The 18,806-nt window shown below is 39.7% G+C and overlaps 1 protein-coding gene across 4 annotated transcripts in view; it reads right to left on the reverse strand.

The window, feature by feature from the left end:
• Positions 1-18,806, reverse strand: part of AK9 (adenylate kinase 9) — a 135,407-nt gene that overhangs the window by 16,412 nt on the left and 100,189 nt on the right. For all 4 annotated transcript variants that reach the window (XM_021091050.1, XM_021091041.1, XM_021091043.1 and 1 more), the window contains 3 exons: positions 5,866-6,072; positions 5,288-5,506; positions 1,824-2,037 (listed from right to left, as the gene is read on the reverse strand). In XM_021091050.1, coding sequence (XP_020946709.1) covers positions 1,824-2,037; positions 5,288-5,506; positions 5,866-6,072 — 640 coding nt within the window. The remainder of the gene's footprint in view (positions 1-1,823; positions 2,038-5,287; positions 5,507-5,865; positions 6,073-18,806) is intronic.

Raw genomic sequence — 18,806 nt, forward strand, 5'->3', positions numbered from 1 at the left:
TGGAAGGGAACCGCCTGTGAGGACCTAAGAAGCCTTCAAACACTTGCCACAAACACTGGAGTCAGATCTATTATTTTTAAGCTATAAAAATAATTAAGCTTTGGAGTTCTCCCTGTTGCACAGTGGGTTAAGAATCCCACTGCAGCAGCTCAGGTCACTGTGGAGGTTTGGGTTTGATTCCTGGCCTGGTAGAGTGGGTTAAAGGACCAAGCATAGGTGGCAGCTGTGGCTTAGATTCAATCTCTGACCTGGGAACTTCTATATGCTGTGGGTGCAGCCATAAAAAACAATTGTTTGTAATTTGACATTTTGTTTAAAAATTAACCTCTATTTCAAAAGGAAATAATAAATCAAACTGTCTACATTTTACTTTTTGCTGTGGTTGCAGGATCTTATTTTGAATGGCAATGTTCAGCTTTCTTTGGGAAATTTTATCTCTCTGGAAATTGAGAACACAATTATTAAAACTCTTCATCATGTTAAGAAGTTTAAATGGGGAAAACAAACTTTTCATCTGAAAAGCGAGGTAGGACACAAAACTCCCTTTTCTAATTTCTGGTAACAAATTTATCTTTGACCTCATCTTTCTCTTTCCTGCTGTATGCAGTCAGTCATTAAGTCCTGGGGTTCTTCTTTTAAATGTCTCTGGAGTCAGCCCTTTCCCATTTTATTCTCATTGCAACCAACCACTTTTTACTTATTTATTTTTTAAATGATTTTTATTTTTTCAATTGTAGTTGATTTGCAGTGTTCTGCCAATTTCTACTATACAGCTAAGTGACTTGTGGTTGCCAAGAGGGAGGGGGAGGGAGTGGGATGGACTGGGAGTCTGGGGTTAAGAGATGAGACCAACGACTCTTCATGTTGTTATCATGTCATCTTGAAGTATAATACTCACCTATTGTTGGACTGTTTGTCTTAAAGAAAAACCACAGACCACAGTCTCAAGTTATACAAAATTCAAATTCAGTTTGCCAAATGCCTTTTTCAGCAATGACTAAGATAATGGGTTTTCATTCACTCTTTAAATTATTTAATAGATTATATTTATAAAATTTTTAAGCTAATAAAAGCTTAGTATACTCTTATTTATATTTATAAATAACATTAGTTTGTAATTTATTTTCTTCTATTATCTTGGTTAGGTTTTGCTATCAGGGTCATGCTAATTTTCAAATGAATTTGTATTTTTTATACCTTTTTAATTGTATGAACTATATAACTTAAAAAAAAAGAAACTGAAAAATAAATTGAACAGCTTACTGTCTTTTCCATTGCTCTGAAAATGCTTATAAAAACACAGGAAGTATTGGGAGTTCCTGTCATGGCTCAGTGGTTAACGAATCCGACTAGGAACCATGAGGTTGCGGGTTCGGTCCCTGCCCTTGCTCAGTGGGTTAAGGATCCGGCGTTGCCGTGAGCTGTGGTGTAGGTTGCAGACGTGGCTCGGATCCCGCGTTGCTGTGGCTCTGGTGTAAGCTACAGCTCTGATTAGCCCCCTAGCCTGGGAACCTCCATATGCCATGGGAGTGGCCCTAGAAAAAGGCAAAAAGACAAAAATAAATAAAATAAAAACATAGGAAATATCTCCTGAGTTTTTAATTCTTTGAAAGTTTGACATAACTTCCCTCCAAAACCATTGGATCCTGGGCTGTATTGGAGTGGGGCTATATTTTTGAATGCTTTCTCTTCAGTGGTTATTGACGTTTAGGTTTTCTATCTCTTTTTGAGTCAGTTTTGATAGTTGGTTTCCTGAAAAAGTGGTCCTGGTTTTTAGGAGATTATTTTATATTTAAGAATAACAAAAGCCAACACATCCTTACCTGTAGTTTTCCCAGATTTTGGAGGCCCGACGATTGCAATCCTAATGGGCATAGTAGGCTTAGGTTTGGGTTGGCGGATATATTTGATTGGGTTCTTGATAAATTTTTCTTTAGTTTCCTTACTAGACAAAAAATAAATATACTGACGATGGATTACAGGATAAAGTGGATTCTCTGAATTTTCAATTGGCTTGATTGTCTCCCCTTCACTTAGCTGCAATATGTACACAATTGAATTCATAAGTTAGCTTTATTTTAAATAGCATTTCCCCCAAACACATTTGAAAAAACAAATTTGTAAAATAAAATTGAGAGTTCCCATCATGGCTCAGAAGTAACAAACCCAACTAGTATCCATGAGGATTCTATCCCTGGCCTTGATCAGTGGGTTAAGGATCCACTGTTGCCGTGAGCTGTGGTGTAGGTAGAAGACAAGGCTTGGATCTGGAGTTGCTGTGGCTGTGGTGTAGGCCAGCAGCTGTAGCTCTGATTTGACCCCTAGCCTGGGAACCTCCATATGTTGAGGGTGTGGCCCTAAAAAGACAAAAACAGACAAACAAACAAAAGAATCTGACTATAGTGGTATAGTTGGCAGCTGCGGCTCAGGTTTGGTCTGGCCCAGGAACTTCAACATGCTGTGGGTCCAGCCATAAAAAAGAACGAAAAAAAAATTAAATAAAGTAAGAAAATCTTTCTTATAAATTTTTTATAGAATTATAAAACCAATACCATAATCAAATATTAATATTAAAAGACTGTATAAAAAGAACAAATTATTTTATACCTACATGCAATAAATGTAGTTTTTCTTAAACGGCTTTCAGTTTCTGACAATTATAGTTCTTCTACTTCCTTCCTTATGTCTTTAGCATATACTTAATGTTTCTGTCAGGGAGTGTCAAGGTGTTTGGATATATTCATGGGCCAATTTATCTTCACAATCAGGTCCATTCCTAAGGTGGTAATGAATGGAAATGTGTCCTCCCCAAATCATCGTTTGAAGCTCTAACCCTCAAAGTGACTGTGTTTGGAGACAGGGCCTTTAAGAAGGTAACTCAGGTTAAATGAGGTCATAAGAGTGGGGTGCTAATCTAAGAAGTTTGGTGTCCTTGTAAGAAGAGAAAGAAACATCGGGCATGCATGCGATCAAAGGAAAAGCACTGAAGACACAAAGAGCAGTGGTGTCTACAAGCCAGGAAGAGAGACCTCACCAGAAAAACCAAGTCTGCTGGCACCTTGATCATGAACTTCCAGCCTCCAGAACAAGGAGAAAATATGTTTCTGTGGTTTAAGCCACCCGGTCTGTTATTCTATTACGGCAGCTTGAGAGACTAATAGAGGTAGGGTCCTGGGTTATCTTTGGGGGTATACTAGAAGGACAAATCCTACTGGCTTCTCTTCCACATTTTTATACAGACAAAATCCTACTTATATAAAATCAAGAGCAGCCACAAAAGGGAAAAATACACCTAAAAGGCCACCTAAGGTGTCAATAAGGGATGGAGAGGGAGGAATAGCCCCACATCTTTGTGTTTGGGATGATGACAATGGGGTGATTAACTGGATATCTTTTTACAGCATCAGCCCTCCCTGGACTTGACAGAGCAGGTGGGGAACAGTAATAGCTCCTCCTTTCAAAGTTACACCAGGACAGTTGTCGCAGGTCAATGGTATTGTCATCATTCTTGGGCTGGAGTGATGTTTGTGGTTGGGAGTAGAAGCTACTAGGGATAAGAAGAAACTCAGGGATGGGCTTGGAATGTCTGCTGTATGTCTTCTACTTGGTAATAAAAGAAAAGCTGAAAGTTTAATGATTCCATTTCAAATTCCCAAATTAAGTGTGAATTCTTTTCGTAGTTTCTGCTATTGACCAAAATATCTAGCATGTGTCTTTCTCCTCTGTAGGAGGAGTACCCAAAGTGTCATCAAATCAGAAACATCAAATTGTCAGGCACCCAGAAAAATTCCCAACAGCCCTGAAAAATCATTATTCATAGGCTTAAACCCTTCCTATTACCATGCACTCATTTCTCCACAAGGCATTTTTGAACAATCCTAATTATGTTGGGACATGGGCCCTTAAAGAGGTTTCTGACTTTGCCTGCTTCTTTCCCTCTTGCCCATCTCAAGGAGAAGGTTAGGGCTTAACTATTTCTCAAAAACTTTCTAGGTGATCCTAATACATGCATCTGATTCTCTATGGAGGGAACTGTCATAGTGTTTCAGCAAGATAATTTTAAAAGGTTTCTCTTGACGTCCTTATGGTTAAGATGAGAAAGATAACACAATTAAGCAGAACTGAAACTGATTATATCCATATCAACCAAGAAGGAGGTTTCAAGTAATATGCACATGGCTCCATTTTGGATCCCTTCCTCCAAAAGACTTCCTATCAATGACTAATACTAGGAATACAGGGTAATAACAGACATACCATATATTAATTGCACGCTCACAAAAAACCAAGCACTGCTGCAAGCATTTTAACTCATTTAAAAATTGTAACAACTTTGTGAGGGAGGTAGGGACTATGCTTATTTTCATTGTGCAAATGGGAATGGCTCAAAGAGGTTGAGTAATTTGTCCAAGGTCACTCAGCTAGTAAGTGGTGGTTTTGAACTCAGGCAATCTGGCTCCAGAGGCCACGGTCTTCTCCACTGTGCAACTTCATTGATGAAATAAGAAGGTACACTGGCTGAGAGGGCAGGTCATCATTATAGACATTCCTTCATTGTCGTTATCATACTTAATACAACCTGACAAGAACTTATCTGTTTACTGATTTATTGCCTCTCCTCCCTCTCCAACCCAACTAGAATATAAACCCCATGACAAAAAGAACCTTGTCTGTTTTCTTCACTGTTTTATTCCCAGGGTCTGGAAGAGTGGCTGGTATGCTCTTGGTTAGGATGAGTTGAAAACCATCCCACATTTGAAATTACTGAATTCTAATTATATTAAATCTGTCCACACTACATAAGATCACGGTGCTTAGAAATAAGTTTGTGATGAACATTAAAGGCACGTTTTGTATGGTATTTGCACTTTCTAGGGATTTTATATTCTTGTATTTGACCACAGTGGCCAGATGGCATTATTCTCCCATCTTAAAGGTGAGGAAACAGAATCAAAGAGTTTAAATGACTTGCCTAAAATTAGATAGCAAATCAGTGCCAGAGCTCAGTTTTCTAGATATCTAGTTTGAAAACATTTCTACTACTATCTTCTTCTACTGAGTTAAAACCACATTGGGACTGGATTTTCTCTACAGAAATAGATGAAAGAAATGTAAACCCTTCAATGACTTTTCCTACTTCAGAAAGGCAAAATGATAGCTAGTTAAGAATATTGTCTAGCGCTTACAATTTGTTTTTTAAATTATCCGCTGCCGCCTTCTTAGATATACTTAAAAAAAAAAAAAAAAAAGGAAAGAAAATGGCTTTCAGATGCATTTGCTGACATACCTTTACAGGGTCCCAGTAGCCAAAGGAGCTTATATACTTGTAGGTAAACCTAAGCATTTTCTGGGCAAGGCGTGATGTTATTGGATAACATTTCTCAAAAATGCTTGCACGATTCTCCACCAGTGGTTTCAGTCTCATATTCAATACATATTGTACGATGTGGATTTTCCGAGCTCCATTAATGAGAATTACTGGTATCATAAACTTCTCAAATTCTTCCTATGAGAAAAACCATAAAACCAAATATTTTTAGGGGGAAGGAGACTAGCAGCATTCTGTCACAGCACATACACACTGCTGATAACTGACTCCTTCAGGCTAGAGAACAAATATTTTCCAACTGCCAAGTGGCTGTGTGCTGGCAGCTAAAACTTTTGACCTTATGTGACTTCCATGTTGCCCCTGATTTATTAACAAGTTTTTATAATTATAAGTGGTGCTGACAAAAGGTATGAAAGCCCTAAAAATATATATTTCTTTTGAAGTGTTAAAAGGAAAATCCAGGCATCAACCACAATGCTTTCGTCTCATTCTCAAACGTTATTTTTTTGAATTAGTAAAAATGAAAAAGTAATAACCTGTACTGTTTGTAAATTACTCATATCTGCTTCAAATTTTTCTCCTAGTTCACTTTTCAGGCGCTCGAGTGCATCGATTTCCTGCTCTTCATCTTCCTCACTCATCAGTTCCTCATCTTTTGGAAATTCATCTTCGAGGATATTCTCAATATCATCTTCCTCATCTTCAAGTTCTTCCTCACTCATGTCTTCATCTTCTCTAACAGTCTAAGGAAGAAAATTGTCTCTTTTACGATACGTATAAAATATGGAACAAATGACACTGCTAACTGATCATCTGGGATACTTTGGAATATGTAGATACTGGTGAGAAGGATTGGTTAGAACATTCACCCATTGATACAGTGTTAAATATCTGGCACTCAGAAATGTAATGCCTTCAAGGCTGACACTACAGTGATCACATAAATAAAACAGACAAGATGTTAACTGCTAATATTTAATGCTAATAGTTGTGAGAATGTGACATGTTTTTCATCGTCTTCTGCAATAATGCTTAATGCCACTCAAAGAGTATTTAAAACTCCCTCGTCATGGTAGCTTGGACAAGATCAGTTTCCTCATTTGTAAAACAGGAATAAGGAAACTGCCTCCTCACATTTGTTGGCTGCATTAAATAAGTTAACACATGCGAAGCTCTTCGAAAACTGTCTGGCACATGGTAAGCAGGAAATGATAGCTATTATTCCTATTACTGTGCTATCATAGTCATTTTGTATCACTGTCATTTTGTATAAAGCACTGTACTAATAGAATCATATCTGCCCCCAAGGAGGCTGCAGCTTATCGGAGAAAACAAGAATAATACACAAACGATTATTAAAGACCACGACAGGATTCTGATGCTAAGTAGTGTTGTATAGCCTCTAAGTGCTGTAGGTCAGCTTGCACAAAACCAAATCCTATTGTATCGATCCTCCTGCCCTACCACCATATGCTGCCCCAAGTATTCCTTTCCCCGTTGGAGTGCTGCCTTCCAGAGTTATTCCTCGCTCTCCATCCCTGCACATCCAGTTTCCAAGGACCAGTTTCCAAGTCTAAGTAACACTTAGACTCCCTCCTCCTTTCCAGGCCCACTTCAATGTTTGCCCTCTCAGAATCTGTTGCCTCCTATCTTCTTGTTATTTCCTGATCTTTCTCACTGATTAGATCCTGCTTCTTTTCCAAGTCCCTGGAGGTGGGAATTGGATTTATAGTGCCTGGAGGAAGATGAGAGGATAGGAGCTCTTCCCTGCACTGTGCCCAGAAGCGTGGCGTTGGGATGATGTTTATTTGAATTTTGAAACCATTTGGTTCCCTTACTACTTTTTCCTTTTTCTTGACAATTTTTATCCTGAGATCTGGTTTTCTAAGGATCACTGCAAGTATGGTAGGATGGGTCCACAATGCATCTGGGGACACCTTTGTTCAGGTGAACCTGTACTCACCTCTCCAGCTCTACTTCACAGCTCTTCCAAGTTGTTTGTTAATTTAAAAAATGAAACCAGGAGTTCCCGTTGTGGCTCAGTGGTTAACGAATCCGACTGGGAACCATGAGGTTGCGGGTTTGATCCCTGGCCTTGCTCAGCGGGTTAAGGATCTGGTGTTGCCATGAGCTGTGGTGTAGGTTGCAGATGCGGCTCAGATCCCACGCTGCTGTGGCTCTGGCATAGGCTTGGCAGCTACAGCTCTGATTAGACCCCTAGTCTGGGAACCTCCATATGCCATGGGTGCAGCCCTAGAAAAGGCAAAAAGACAAAAAAATAACAAAAAAATAAAACCATATGTTTAAAAATAAATTCATTTTTGCTATCAAGCTCAAATTATTCAGGGTAAAAAGACTTCTTTCACACTCTCAACCCTACTTCCACTCTCTTACTTGAAAAGGATCCTTTTGGATACACACACACACACATATACACACTCAATTTTATTTTGTACATAAATGAGATTGTTCTATTTTCTGCAACTTGCTTAAAATAATTTAGAGATATATTTAAATTCCTTTTTAAATTTTTATTTTATTTTATTTTACTTTTTGCTTTTTAGGGCTGAACCGCTGGCATATGGACGTTCCCAGTCTAGGGGTTGATTCAGAGCTGTAGCTGCAGGCCTACACCACAGCCACAGCAATGCCAGATCCAAGCTGCATCTTCGGCCTACACCACAGCTCACAGAGATGCTGGATTCTTAACCCACTGAGGGAAGTCAGGGATCAAACCTGCATCCTCATGGATACTAGTCGGATTGTTTCTGCTGCACCACAATGGGAACTTCTAAATTTCTTTTTAGATTAGAATATACATCTCATGATTTTTTTTTTTTTTTTTTTTTTTTTTTTTTTTTTTTTTGTCTTTTTGCCTTTTCTAGGGCACTCCCATGGCATATGGAGGTTCCCAGGCTAGGGGTCCAATCGGAGCTGTAGCCACCGGCCTACACCAGAGCCACAGCAACGCGGGATCTGAGCCACGTCTTCGACCTACACCACAGCTCATGGCAAGGGCAGGGACCGAACCACAACCTCATGGTTCCCAGTCGGATTCGCTAACCACTGCGCCACGACAGGAACTCCTCATGATTTTTTAAAGCCATTTTTGCATTTTTTTAAAATGTGAGTTTTTGGTATTGTTAGGGTTCTATAGAAATCAGTTTATAAAGTAACAAAATAAATAGTAAAAGGTGGTCTTTTGATCCTTGGTTTCTCTTTCCTGCTAGTGATTTTGAGAAATTTAGCTGACTTACATTAGACCTCTTCTCTTTTTTCTTCTGCCCATTTCTCAGTTTCAGTCATATCTTTAATTATTAATTCTTCATGGAGTGCCTATAACTTTAAATTCTACCCCCAAATCTCTATTTATTGAATCATCACTTTTATGTGTGTATTTTTTGTTAAACAGATTTTTATTATAGTTGATTTACAATGTTCTGTCTGCTGTACAGCAAGTGACCCAGTCATATATACATATATGACTTTTTCTCATATTATTTTCCATGACGTTCTATCATAAGAGACTGAGTATAGTTCCCTGTGCTGTACGCAGGATCGCATTGCTTAAACTTTCTAAATATAATCCTTTGCATTAGGTGCATTTTTTTTGTCATTGCTTTTAATCATGCTACCAAGTCTCCCTTTCCCATCCCTTAACAACATCTGGAGCAGAATCTATACATTTCCAGACTCTTTGATTGTTAAAACATGCTCCAGTTCAGAATCTCCCACCTGATTCGGAGCACACCCTCCCCCACTGTGGGCTGCATCAGGCGCTGGCTCCTCCAGGATGAGCAAGTGAGAAAAGCAGCCAACAGCTTGGAACTAGGGCAGAGTTTCTAACCTCCTCTGGGTCACAGACCTCACTGGTTAGCTGATGAAAACTATAGAGACTTTCCTTATAAATATATGCCTCACATATACACATTTCCACCCAATTTCAAAGGGTTCAAGTCCCCTCGAAATCTTTTTTTTAAAGACTTCTATTTTTTCTATTACAGTTGATTTACAATGTTTTGTCAATTTCTGCTGTACAGCATAGTGACCCAGTCATACATATATACATTCTTTTTCTCATATTATCTTCCATCATGGTCTATCCCAAGAGACTGGATATAGTTCCTATGCTATACAGTAGGACCTCACTGCTTAAACATTCTAAATGTACTAGTTTGCATTAGATGTATGTTTTGATTCCCCACAATTCAAGAGGATGTTCTTACTCTTCCTTCCACTTTTCCCTCTCTTCAGTTTCTAAATTTTTGTTTGCAATATTATTATTAGTATTATTATTATTTTTTATATCTTTTCAGGGCCAAACCCACAGCATATGGAGGTTCCCAGGCTAGGGGTCCAATCGGAGCTGTAGCTGCTGGTTACACCACAGCCACAGCAATGTAGCATCTGAGCCATGTCTGTGTCCTACACCACAGCTTAGGGCAACACTAGTTCCTTAACCTACTGCGCAAGGCCAGGGATCGAACCCACAACCATAATCAACCTCTGTTCATTCTACAGAGACCCTCTGGAGCAAGAGAGAGAAATGTGTGTGTGTGTGTGTGTGTGTGTGTATACCAGGCCTTGCTCAGAGGTAACCATAACAGGTACCATTCTAAGGAGAATGTTTCAAGTTTCAAGATCAAACATTTTTTCTCATTATTAAAAATCATGCCATATTTTAATTTGTCCTCTCTTTGGGTAATGATTATCTTATTCCTCCCTTACCCCATATTTCTATTTATTTTTGTGTAATTTCATAGGCAGGAGCTTATCTGCCATATCAATTGGCTATTTTTTTTTTCCAGGAAGAACATATAAAAGCCTAATTTTCCAAGTCCTTAAAATCTGAAAATGTTCCTACTATATCCTCACACATTATAAATTGTTTGAGTCGGTATAGAATTCCAGATTGAAAGCCATTTTCACTCAGAATTTTGAAGCCACTGTCTTTGCCTTTTATCACCCATTACTGCTGGTGAAAAATCTGATGCAAATCTTATCCATATTCCTTTATAGATATCTTTTTCTTTCATGTTTATTTTCTCTTTCCACTTTTTTTGGAATGTATGTTGGATGTGTTAACTGTCCTGGATTGATTTCACATACCTCCAGGTTTTTTCTTTTCTATTTTCTTTTCTTTTTTTTTTTTTTTTTTGTCTTTTTGTTATTTCTTTGGGCCGCTCCCGTGGCATATGGAGGTTCCCAGGCTAGGGGTCAGATCGGAGCTGTAGCCACTGGCCTACGCCAGAGCCACAGCAACGCGGGATCCGAGCCGCATCTGCAACCTACACCACAGCTCCCGGCAACGCTGGATCGTTAACCCACTGAGCAAGGGCAGGGATCGAACCCGCAACCTCATGGTTCCTAGTCGGATTCGTTAACCACTGCGCCACGACGGGAACTCCCTATTTTTTATCTCTTGTATTTTTAGTCTATATTTGAGAAATGTTTTTTTTTTTTTTTTTTTTTTTTGTCTTTTGTCTTTTTGTCTGTTGTTGTTGTTGTTGCTGTTGTTGCTATTTCTTGGGCCGCTCCCGCGGCATATGGAGGTTCCTAGGCTAGGGGTTGAATCGGAGCTGTAGCCACCGGCCTATGCCAGAGCCACAGCAACACGGGATCCAAGCTGCGTCTGCGACCTACACCACAGCTCACGGCAACGCCAGATCGATAACCCACTGAGCAAGGGCAGGGACCGAACCCGCAACCTCATGGTTCCTAGTCGGATTCGTTAACCACTGCGCCACGACGGGAACTCCGAGAAATGTTTTTTTTTTCTTCTAATCTTTTAATTCAACTCTCAGTTAGTTTAAATATTATACTTTAGTTTCCATGAACTCACTTTTGCTCTCTGGTTTTTCATAGCATCCTGTTTTTGTTTTTTGTCTTTTTAGGGCCATACCCGCAGCATATGTAAGTTCCCAGGCTGGAGTCAAAGCAGAGCTGCAGCTGCCGGCCTACACCACAGCCACAGTAACACCAGATCCAAGCCATGTCTGTGACCTACATCACAGCTCATGGCTACGCTGGATCCTTAACCCACCGAATGAGGCCAGGGATCGAAACCACATCCTCATGGAAACCAGTCAGGTTTGTTACTGCTGAGCCACAATGGGAATTCCAGCATCCTGTTTTTGTTTTACGGATACCAAGTTCTTGAATTTTCTGAGGTGAACTGGAATTTGCTTAATGTTCAGTAATATTTCCTTTATAGTCTATTTTTTTTAGAGCCAATTAATCTGTTTGTTCATTTTGGTTCTTCTTTGTCTTGAAAATTTCCCTCAAGTATATGGTAGTCCTTTGTTGTGCATTCATTTTTATGAATGAAGGACTAAGTTGATTAATTTAGAGCAACTCTAAGCTCTGAGCATGTGAGCAGGATAGGTTGTAACATGCTTCCAATTAAGATGTGGTGATGAGAAGAGGCAGGCAGGGGATCTTGCCCCAAATGATGATGGGCACCAACCAACATTCTGTAGCACCTAGCATTTTTCTAGACAGATTAATTAATTTAGCAATTATTTACCTTTTTTTTTCCCATGGGGATAAATGTCACTGTTACATGAAAAGCTGGTGGGAATGACCTTAAATAATTTTTCTGCAAATAACCCTCTTGGACTTTCTAGATAATCCAATTACATGCAAATAGTAAGTTTTGTTCTTACTTTTTAACATGCATGATGTTTCTTTTTCTTATCACATGGTTGTGGCTAGTTCCTTCAGTACAATGTTGAATTTTTTAAAAAGGTAAACAGCCTAAAAATCTTCACAGCAGAACATCTGAGAGAACCACGGGTTAATTCTTTTTAGGGAAAAAATGGTTTTATTTTTTTCTGCAAATGGCATTTTGGTTCTCTGGAACTGTGCTGTTTTTTTCCTTCCATCTAGTATCTTTCAGTCCTTATGTTAGGAGATACATGTTCTAAAATTCATGGTCTCAGAGATCTGCCTCCAGTATGAAGGAATAAGTTCATTTAACCTCTAGCAGATAATAACCATAAACTGTGGATAAAACACACACAGACATATTTCTCTCTCTCTCTCTTGCTCCAGAGGGTCTCTAGAGTGAACAAAAGCAGAGTAGTCAAAATTTGGAGGAAGCAATTGGCTTAGGGTCAATTCTCCTATTTCATGCATTTGCTTAGAGGGCAGTCTCCATTAGAGTGGTGGTGGCACAGGGTGACTAAAACTCTGATTAAAAAGCTCTCTGTCTTCCAGCTGGAGCAAGCAGGGGAAAGAGCCACAATCAGGGCGCTAGAGAGCAAGGCTAAACTCTAGAGGTGAGAGACCCAGAGAAATGCCAAACTCACTTTACAAAGATTATTCAAGCCATTGGCTAATCTCTGAACCCTGAATGTAGCTGTTTAGAACAGTATAAGCTGAACTTATACTGTAAGCATGAGGAAATTCCAAATTAACAAGTTAATTGCCCGCTATTACAAAAACATCAGTCCTCTTTGAAGGTATATATCAGAATCCAGAATCCCTACAACATAACGTTCACAATTCGAGGGTATAATCCAAAATTACTGAAAATATAAAGGATCATGAGATGTGACCCATTCTCATAAGGAAAGATAATCATTAAATGCCCAGTCTAGGTGTTAGCATTACCAGTTAAGAACTTTAAAGCAGTTATTATCATTATGATCAATGTGGAAAAGGAAAATAAATGAAAATAGAGGAAATCTCAGGAGGGAAATAAAAATATTAAAACAAACTAAATTGAAATTTTAGTCCTAGAAATTGCAATATTTGAATTTTAAAAAATATTAAGTAGGCTTAACTGTAGAATGGAGAAGACTGAGGGAAGAATCAGTGAACATGAAGACAGATCAACAGAAAGTATCCTATGTAAAGAAAAGAGAGAAGAAAGATTAAAAACACTAACTGTTCCGGGGACATGTGGAACAATAGTGAAAGAAAGATCTAACCTCTGTGTAACTGGGTTTCAGAAGAAGACAGAGAGCAAATGGGGTAGAAAAAAATTTGAAGAGCTAAGCCCAAAGTCTTCCTAAATTTAGTGAAGGACAAAAATTTACAGATTAAAGAAACTTAGTATAGTAGATACAAACTATTACATTTGGAATGGACAAGCAATGAGGTCCTTCTGTACAGCACAGGGAACTATATCCAATCACTTGTGATAGAACATGATGGAAGATAATATGAGGAAAAGAAGGTATATATACGTATGACTGGGTCACTTTGCTGTACAGCAGAAATTGACAGAACATTGTAAATCAACCATAAGAAAAAAAAAAGCTTAGTGAACACCTCAAACTATATAAATATGAAGAAAATGACATGCATGTATATCATAATCAAACTACAGAAAAGCAAAAATACAGAGAAAATCCTGAAAGCAGCCAGAGAAAAACATACGGGGAAGCAATTCAGATGATCATTCTCTCCCCATCCCTCTGGTTTCCATCAGACCAGCAGAAGTGAAGATAACAGAAATGGTAAGCATCTGGGTGCATGTAAGAAAGGATCTATTTTCCTCTTAATTAAAATACATATGACTATTTCAAACAAAAACTATAACCTTTTCTTGTGGAGTTTATAATGTATTTGGTTGTAAAACACGACAACTGGAGCATAAAAGGATGTTGGTGGAGTGAGGGGTAGGTGTAAATGGACTTGTAGAGTCAAAAGGTTTTGACAATATTACATGGGAATAATATTGACCCTAAGCATGCTGTGAAAAGCTAAGGGTGTATATGTAGCTTGAGAACAACCACTAAAAGACAGTGCATAGGGTTATAACTAAAAAGCCAATAGATAATTAAAATGGACTTCTAAAATACATTCAAACAATCACAGAGGAGGCTACAAAGGGGAAACAAAATAGGGGACAACAGAAAGCAAATAAAATTCATGACCTCAGAGAAATAGGACTACATTTGGGGCAAGCTGCCTTGTAACTCCATCAGGAGGAGAAGGTGGGGGCAGGGGGATGCTACACTAGGGTGGAAGTGATACTAGGAGAGTGATAGAGATTATGGTTGCAATGCTTACAGTTAGGGAGAAAATGAGAGATGAAGAAATGGAAGAAAAAGTAAAAGACCTCTGAGTTTCAAAGTTCTTGCAATACAGACGTATGTTATTCAGACACTAGATTCCCTTATTACGTGTGTGTGGGGGGGATGAAGTTTCCCTCTAATACTGGTTTTTGAGACACTATTCCAAATTTCATTTTCAGTGTTTTGAAACTCAGTCCCCAGTCTGAACCCCCACTCACACTTTTGCTTGCTGCTCCATTCCAAAGTGCTCTTGACTTTGGGGGATGGTCTTGACCTGGTGCTTAGTCCTGAACCTTGTTTCAACCTCTTTGACCCTGACTTTGGCTTCCCCTCAGGGCTTAAGGTGTACCTCTCTTAACCATTCACCTGGGCACAGTCTCTCACAGTCCTGCTTATTTGCTCCCTGGTTCCCTGCTGGCTCTTCCTGGCAGTCTCCTGCTTGTGGCTACTCTATGCTTGGTTGAAGGGACACAGGCACCAGCAAAGGAGCTGGCGTACAGGACAAGAGCAAAGATTCTGCAGCTAAGAGTAAGAGTAGAAGCAAAGCCTCCCAGGAGTTGGGAGGTATGCAGTGTAAATCTATAAGAAACAGTTGGTTTACAGAATATTCTTCGGTCCATTTAGAGACTAAATGTCCAGGAGTTCCTGTCATGGCACAGTGGAAATGAATCGACTAGGAACCATGAGGTTGCAGGTTCAATCCCTGGCCTTGCTCAATGGGTTAAGGATCTGGCATTGCTGTGAGCTGTGGTGTAGGTCACAGACGTGGCTTGGATCCCGAGTTGCTGTGGCTGTGGTGGAGGCCAGCAGCTGTAGCTCTGATTTGACCCCTAGCCAGGGAACCTCCATATGCTGCAGGTGCGGCCCTGAAAAGCAAAATAAATAAATAAATAAACGTCCACACGATGGCGACATTCTCCTGTGAGATTAACGGAAGTAGTTGCCTTGAAGTGATTTCTAATGTTAAAGGTGTTTTATTTGCTGCTAAAAAGTCAGATAGTAAAGATAATAATTTTTATTAAAGGTGAGGAGACAAACTTTGGAAATTTTTTATCACCCAACTGGTGATAAAAAAGGTGAGTCAAAATGATGCATTTGTACATAGAGGGAAATGATAAGAAAACCCCTGGTTCTCTGCATGAAAGTGGAGTCAGGATGGATTCAATTCAGGGCGTCGCGTTAACTGATTTTAACACTCACACCAGTGATCCCTGAGATGCTACATTTTCTTTAATCTTTCTTTGTCTGAGATAGTAGCAGGACATATAATATTCCCATGGAAAAATGTTTAAAAAAATACAGTTTTAATCTCAGAAGATTTCATTAAAAATCTCAGGAATTGTCTTCCAAAATTCAGTCTGTATAAATTAACTGTGGGAGATACAAGGGCAATTTTAAAATAGATTAAGTCTTAGAAGAGCTAACTTACAAAATCTGATTTTATTTATAAGATAGACTATTGAATCTCTGAATGAAAAATAATAAGAAATCCCATCATTCTAACAATGAAAAAATTACAAGTTAAGAAAATATATATCATGTACAACATGATAAATACAACTAACACCGCTGTATGTTATATATGAAAGTTGTTAGGAGAGTGGATCCTGAAAGCTCTCATCACAAGGGGAAAAATGGTTTTCTATTTCTTAATTTTTGTACTTATTTGGGATGATGAGTGTTCACCAAACATACTGTGATAATCATTTCATGATGTATAGAAGTGAAATCATTATCTTGTACACCTTAAACTTATTTATTTATTTATTTGCTATTTTAGGGCCGCACTTGCAGCACATGGAGGTTCCCAGGCTAGGGGTCCAATTGGAGCTGTAGCCACTGGTGGACACCACAGCCACAGCCATGCAGGATCCAAGCCACATCTGCAACCTACACTACAGCTCATGGCAACGCCAGACCCTTAACCCACTGAGCGAAGCCAGGGGTCTAACTGGCATGCTCGTGGATCCCAGTCAGGTTCATTAACCGCTGAGCCATGAAGGGAACTCCCCACCACAAGCTTTTACAGTGCTGAATGTCGGTTATAGTTCAGTGAAAGTGGAAGAAAAAATTAAAAGAAAAAAAAGAATATTTTTAATTTATCCTAAAGACTAATTCTTAAGAAAAAGATTTAATTGAAGACTAGCAAGGAAGGGAAATTAAAGTCTTATTAATTAGGGAACCTAAGTAAGTATTATATTATTATTATTATTATTATTATTATTATTATTATTTGTCTTTTCGGGACCTCACCTGCAGCATATGGAGATTCCCAGGCTAGGGATCTAATCAGAGCTATAGCCGCCAACCTATGCCAGAGCCACAGCAACGCGGGATCTGAGCCGCGTCTGCAACCTACACCACAGCTCACGGCAACCCCGGATCCTCAACCCACTGAGCAAGGCCAGGGATGGAACCGGCAACCTCATGGTTCCTAGTTGGATTCATTTCTGCTGCGCCATGACGGGAACTCCGTAAGCAAGTATCATTAATTTTTCTCCTTTTACAATGAAAAAAACTAGGCTCAGAGAGGTTAAATAACCTTGCTCAATGTTGTACAACAGCAACAAAACAACTATGAGTTGTCTACCTGCTGTGGGTCAGCACTACGTTAAGCACTGGACACCAGCAATAGGAACTTTGGGTAAGAAAGAGGATATCGGAGTTCCCGTCATGGCGCAGTGGTTAGCGAATCCGACTAGGAACCATGAGGTTGCGGGTTCGGTCCCTGCCCTTGCTCAGTGGGTTAACGATCCGGCGTTGCCGTGAGCTGTGGTGTAGGTTGCAGACGAGGCTCGGATCCCGTGTTGCTGTGGCTCTGGCGTAGGCCGGTGCCTACAGCTCCGATTCAACCCCTAGCCTGGGAACCTCCATATGCCGCGGGAGCGGCCCAAGAAATAGCAACAACAGCAAAAGACAAAAGACAAAAAAAAAAAAAAAAAAAAAAAAAAAAAGAGGATATCACTTTAGGTCTGCTTAACTATTTGGGAACTATGTCCTGAGACATTTGAGGATTTCCTTAAGGGGACTGCGAGGAACTCCCTATGGCTAAAGGTACTTAACTGTGCTTGACCCCAGGTCAGGATGTCTGTCTTTTTGATCCTAAACATTAGCATGATGCCTTGAACAGACTAGACTTTTAGAACATGATTGTTCAGGGATTGAGCATGAAAATGAGGCTAGGGATTTCTGTCAGTTTGTTTCGTGGTTGATTCTCCAGGGTCTGAAGTAGTGTCAGGCAAGCAGCGAGGGTTCACTTAAGGCCTCCTGATGGACGGACAGAATGGATGAATGAAGATCAAGGCAAATAATATAGTAGAGGATTCTTGTCCCTTATATGTAGCCATGACTTTCTCGGTCTAATGGTCTTAGATTTATGTTGGTTGCAAATATTTTAGATAAAGAAACGATTGTTTCAAGCCCTCTTCGGCAATGTTTTGATCCCCAGTTACAGCTGCATTGTATCAACAGTCCTCTGTACACAAATCCAACAGAACCATGTCAGGGGGCACACGGATGTACATGTAGAAAGCCATACTTCCTGTTGTTTCTCTTTTCTCCTTCCCTTTGTTGAACATTTCTGTATAGATGGAAATCAGATTACAGATGCTCAGCCTTGAAAAGTCATTATAAAGGTGCTTAAGCCAGAAGGGGCTATCCTATCTTTCGCCTTGCTTAAAAGGGTCACTGAAGTTGATTGCATAAACATGAGGCTCGGGTCTTTAAAGAACTAGCTTATCAGAGTTCCCTTCATGGCTCAGTGGTTAACAAATCCGACTAGGAACCATGAGGTTGCAGGTTCGATCCATGGCCTTGCTCAGTGGGTTAAGGATCCGGCTTTGCCGTGGGCTGTGTTGTAGCTTGCAGACGAGGCTCGGATGCTGAGTTGCTGTGGCTCTGGCGTAGGCCGTTGGCTATAGCTCTGATTAGACCCCTAGCCTGGGAACCTCCATATGCCATGGGAGTGCCCTAGAAAAGGCAAAAAGACAAAAACAAACAAACAAACAAAAAATAAAGAACTAGCTTATCTACTCCACCTGCTCTTTAACTTCTGCACGTCTGAGTTGCTTGGCTGTAGCATTTGGTCAATTTGGGACTAGCTCCTCTCTAAACAGAGCAACATCAATGATCTTCAAGGTTTATCTTTTTAAAAAGTCAGCAGATGGAGAAAAGGAGCTGTACTGAGCATCCTCCACAGTATGTGACCCTGCGTATGCACAGGCTCTGCCCATTGCATCCTTCATCTCTAGGTAATCTGCATGTCAGCTCCAGCACAACTTCACAAACTCTCTGTCTGGATCTCATTCCCAAGCTCCCAGCCTATCTTCCTGTGGCAAGGGCTGAAGTGTGAAAAGTACAAATGAAAATCCACAAGAAGCAGAGTTTATGTAGCAATATTATGCTTTGTATTAGATTATTTAAACATCTTTAGTGATTTTCTTTCCTTTAAA

The sequence above is a fragment of the Sus scrofa genome, chromosome 1, assembly GCF_000003025.6.
Source record: "Sus scrofa isolate TJ Tabasco breed Duroc chromosome 1, Sscrofa11.1, whole genome shotgun sequence".
Lineage (NCBI taxonomy): Eukaryota > Metazoa > Chordata > Mammalia > Artiodactyla > Suidae > Sus > Sus scrofa.